This window comes from Vanessa atalanta, chromosome 21 (assembly GCF_905147765.1).
Source record: "Vanessa atalanta chromosome 21, ilVanAtal1.2, whole genome shotgun sequence".
NCBI classification, from domain to species: Eukaryota; Metazoa; Arthropoda; class Insecta; order Lepidoptera; family Nymphalidae; genus Vanessa; species Vanessa atalanta.
In genome coordinates this window covers 10524288-10529119 of record NC_061891.1, presented here as the reverse complement: position 1 = coordinate 10529119, position 4832 = coordinate 10524288, and the positions used below count along the sequence as shown (strand labels likewise).

The 4832-nt window shown below is 34.7% G+C and overlaps 1 protein-coding gene across 1 annotated transcript; it reads right to left on the bottom strand.

Annotated features, from left to right (window-relative positions):
• Positions 1–2304: 2304 nt before the first annotated feature.
• LOC125072239 (zinc finger protein 330 homolog) lies at positions 2305–4776 on the bottom strand. Its single transcript, XM_047682764.1, has 7 exons — positions 4528–4776; positions 4201–4351; positions 3696–3807; positions 3374–3493; positions 3099–3260; positions 2957–3028; positions 2305–2549 (listed from the first exon to the last, which is right to left on the bottom strand). The coding sequence occupies exons 1-7, from the start codon at positions 4665–4667 to the stop codon at positions 2401–2403; spliced, it is 906 nt and encodes a 301-aa protein (XP_047538720.1). The 5' UTR covers positions 4668–4776; the 3' UTR covers positions 2305–2400.
• Between the last annotated feature and the right edge of the window lie 56 nt (positions 4777–4832).

Genomic DNA, 4832 nt, shown 5'->3' with positions numbered 1-4832 from the left:
CACTTAAGTTAGTCTTGACTCTGGGGTTTAGTACATTCAACCATAGACTATAAAAATAGACCGGGAATTGGTAATTGATATACATAAGTAGAATAAATTTAGTAGGTAATGATTAAATATTTATTAGTTTTTTTCTTCTTTCTAAATAATATTTAGATTTTTTATGTTATACAAACAAGTCGCCGTGCGGCGTTATGATCATTATGAATTTGACATTTGATTACGCGGCTGCAGCGCCATAGAGAATCCGGCACCGCTAGCCTCTGACGCCATAGCGGCACGCTCATAAGCTATAGAGTAGGGTAACATGTCCATAAATATGGCTAGGCTGTGACACAATTATATTTTTGTGTAACTTTTGTAAATTTTTTTTTTTTAAACAGGTCACAGATAACCTATTAAATATAACTTACACATAATAAACCGTGTGAGGAAATATGCATTAAATTATTTATCTTAACTATTAGTAGGTTTTTATTATTAGTCCAAATATTTTAATTATATATATTAGGTTAACTGTTATCATTTAATTTGAACACCAGTTTGAAGTTAGATAAGCTAAAAGGAAGTATTTTAGGTTCTAAGTACATATATTAAAAATAAAATAAAGAAACTAAATACATGTTTTCACTATTTTTAATTTTAATAGTTTTAAACAATCAGTCTTCTGCCTATCATTGGGTGTTTATATATATTCAATTGAAGTATTTAACTCGCAATAATATCTTTTAAAGTCATATATTTTCTATACCTGAATTATTGATTTCCTTTGGATCTTCTTTTTTATGTTGTTCTACATAGTAACGATGAAATAAAATCATGACCATTAAGATCACCTATCAAGTTTAATAAAAAATATAAAAATAACAAACATTAACAATATTTGAAAAAAAAATGTGGATTCTAAGTAGTTTAGATCTAGCTCAGAAGAAAATCTTATTCGATCAGCCGAAGGCGCAATGAATTACCTCACAGTCAATCAGCGCATGTCATTTTAATTTTATGGATTGTAGCAATTCCCATGACCAAGTAATGTTTTCGGAGTCAAATATGGCAATAATATTATTGGCGTAGTTTATTTTAGAATTATAAAGTATTATAGTTAGTTAGTTATTAGTAATATCGTTTCTAATTATTTTTGTTACTATATTACCTCAGAAAGAGTACTAAAAATGTCTATAATTTGTTTCGGTTACATACGTACTTCACTCGATTTAAATAACTAGCTCATAAAATAAATGAATAAAAAAAAAATATATAACCATGTTTTTATTTTTGTTGGAAAAAATACTTTTTCAGAGGTGTCCGTGGAAAAAACCACATATCGCCCAAATGCTTAGGATTTTTTGCCGTGTTTATCCGGCGTCGGCAATTTAACGTAACGTAACGTTATAATATTACCGCTCTCAGCTCTTTTCTGAGTGCTAATAATAATAATGAACTTGTGAATTGTGATTTGAAATTTGAATAAATGCACCAAAAACGTATTGTAATGAAATATAGTAGTTATAGCTGGTTTAACAATATATAAAGTATATAAAAAGCCATGAGCAATTAAAGAATTATATTAATTATTTTTAACTTTACAAAGTATTAAGAGGTCCGTAAAAGTGCCGATACGCGGTGCAAATAGGTATTTTCGAAAATACCTATTTGCCATATTAAATGCATTGCCATATTATATTTTACCGTAGAGAGGTGTTCATAAAAAAAATTTGTCAAATAATGTAAGATATACAACTAAATTTCGCTGCAGCGATAAAACTTCATTATGTGATCATACGGCGCTAGATACCTTATAGAGAATATTAAATTATTTTTCGTGACCAATACATCGTAAGACGGGAATTTCAGGACGCTTACACTCTTCATTCAAAGTAGTAAACAGTATAAAAATTATATGTCATCTCTTTAGATTTGACAAATTGTAGGATGGCGTCGTCTTTAAATGTATCTATTATTTCAATTGAATTTTTCAAGTTATCGCTTATTGTATATCATTTTATAGTTTCACAATTATTAGGCTGCAGCATATATTTCAAATGCTTCGAACGGTTTTATGAGCTCAAATAAATAAAAATAACTTTATATTACAAATTATTGTAATATAGAGTCGTCACAATACGGTTCGAGCATAGAAGACAAGAAGACTCCTCGCAATTTTACCGCTAAGAGTTTTTTTTAGTTCGACAATATGATACCGACTACCGAGGATAAAACGATATAACAATAGAAATTGTTAAGGAATAATGTATGACGTTACTCAATATGCAATAAATTAAAAAAAAATTAAACAATATTATAATAGTTTAGGAAAAGTATGTATATTTGACATAATTATTTCGTTTGAATCCAGTTATAATATTAGCGGATACCCGACTTGTAAAATGCTTCAGTAGTCTAGGTAGTCTTGCTCGCAGAGGGGACAGATTCAGCTTCGTCTTCTTCCTCAGCAGAAGATGACTCCTCAGATTCTTCGTCGTCGTCGTCGTCGTCTGATTCCGAGTACGAATAATCTCCACCTTCCATCCCTCCATCGCCATCGTATCCTGATAGCAAAACATCATGAGACCTAATATAATAAGTCGACGAGAAGCTGAGTGCTATGTTTTTAAAACTTACAACTGAGCGACAGAACTCTTTCGATACATGTCCAAAATATTCTCAGAAAGGACTTGTAAGAAACTAAGTGCCTAGTCGACGCGTTAATTATCTATAGACTTCACTGACAGGATTTGTAAGAAAATAATTGTAAGTAAGGTGCCTTGTGACCTCGACGAGATCCTCGGCGCTCGCTCCTGAGATCACATCAACAGTGCCGAGTGGCATCATATCAAGAAACTTATGACAAGTGGCAACTCGACTATTGAACTGAGATTTTATATATCGTCATAGACCTCAGTGAGCACTACAGCGTCTCAAATATTCCAAACGTAAGTAACATCACACGTCTCACCCGCTCCGTAGTCTCCGTCGTCGTCGTCGTCGGCGGCGGCCGTGCCCTGCCGTCCGTAGCGATGCGAGCGCGCTGGAAACATTGCCAGAGCATTGAGCACATGTCACCCCGAATGGGCGGCGGTACGAGTCGCGGCACTCACTGGACATGCTGAGGTCGGCCGTGAGGTGCAGCGCGTAGGCGCAGCGCGGGCACGGCACGGCGCCGCGGGCCGCGCGCGCGCCGCGCCGCCGCACGTGCTCGTCGCAGAAGCACGTCTTGCAGCGCAGGCACGAGTACTGCCCCAGGCGGTTGCAGGACTGACCTGTACGCGCCGAACAGAGTGATCGAAGTCCGAATTGATTACTGAAAGCATTACTTTTAATAGATCTTTTATTAGATTTGAGATTGATATAAATTTTAATTCACGAATCGTACACTTGTAGGTTTCCGACTCCAGGACTTGGCAGGAGGCCTGGTGCTCGAACTGGTCGTCCTCGCAAAGGAAGCCTTGGCAGAAACAGCAGCGGAACACTCGGCCACCGTGCTCCCACACTCCTAGAAATTGTTATAAAAATCCTATAAAATACAATTCACCTACTCTTATATAATAAATGATGATGCTGTACACATGCCTTAAAAACTATTTTACACAAAATATGATTTTGTTTTCATTTGTAAAACACTATTAGATAGTATAATAAATAAATAAATGTTCATATAACTTGCAATTTTGTATGCTGTTTATTTAGCCACAAACCTCTCTCACACTCCAGACAGACGGCGTCAGCTAAGGGGCAGGTGCAGGCATGACTGTTCAGACATTTGCGGCCATGACAAACCCAAGCCTCACAAAAGTCACAGATAGCTCCCTATGAGACATTTCAACAAGTTTAAATATCAACATACTACAATTTAGAGATTAATTATTTATGATAATAACCAAAATATCAATGAATTAATATACTCTCATGATATTACTAATTATTTGTAAGAGTTAGACTTTCTTGCCTTTTTTTATAAAATGGCAGCCTGGCAAATGGCCTACCTGAATGTTAATTGTCAGCACCACCAATAGACATTGTGTTGTAGAAATTTGAACCATTCCTTTCACCAACCTTGGGAACTGAGATGTTATATCCCTTGAACCTATAGTTACTCTATGTGTACAGAAAACCACTGAGGTTATATAAATAAATATAATTGAAACATTGATTTGTCTAATTTTGTCTCACAATTAAAACAAATAAGTTAAAATAACTTACCACCATACCAAGCCCAGTGGTAAAAACTCCAGGATGTCTCACTACACAGTCACCAGACTTGAGCATACATTTAATTTTTCCACACTGTGCACATGCAGGTAGTCTCTGCACTGCAGAACAGAAGTAACAGAATGCTCGGCTTTTCTGTTTCCTACATAATTGACCAATTATTTATTCTTGATTTACTTAAATATTATGGAAACATTTAAAAAATTTACATATGCTGAAGACATATGTATGCAATAAAAATACCTAATATATAAAAAACTATAAGCTAAACTAATCAATTAACTTATTTTTGTATTGCTATCATAAATATATATTTACTTTTGGCATTTATCGCATTCCATGGGGAGGTTGCATGGATGCTGTGCTAAGTCGACGTGTTCTCTTGCATTACGGATCTCTTTTTGGCGCTGTTTTTGTTTCTCAGCTTTTTTGCGTTGGCCTGTTTTTTTCTTAGGCATTATGAAACTGTATTTATTACAAAGCTGTATAGAAATTTAATGTGACAATTAACTTTTGAAGTTGCAAATCTCAAAAGTCAGATCGAAAAATGCAATAAATGTTCGTTTTATGACTTTTATCATATTGGCATTAGTCCGTCAAAAACTTAACTGTCACATTACCCC

Excerpts from the sequence above, each read along its gene's own strand:
- LOC125072239 (XM_047682764.1), bottom strand. The coding sequence starts at position 4,667 with ATGCCTAAGAAAAAAACAGGCCAACGCAAAAAAGCTGAGAAACAAAAA. Across the intron at positions 4,352-4,527 it reads GAATGCGATAAATGCCAAAA|GAAACAGAAAAGCCGAGCAT; the intron begins GTAAATATATAT and ends TCAATTATGTAG. Across the intron at positions 3,494-3,695 it reads CTGTCTGGAGTGTGAGAGAG|GAGTGTGGGAGCACGGTGGC; the intron begins GTTTGTGGCTAA and ends AACAATTTCTAG.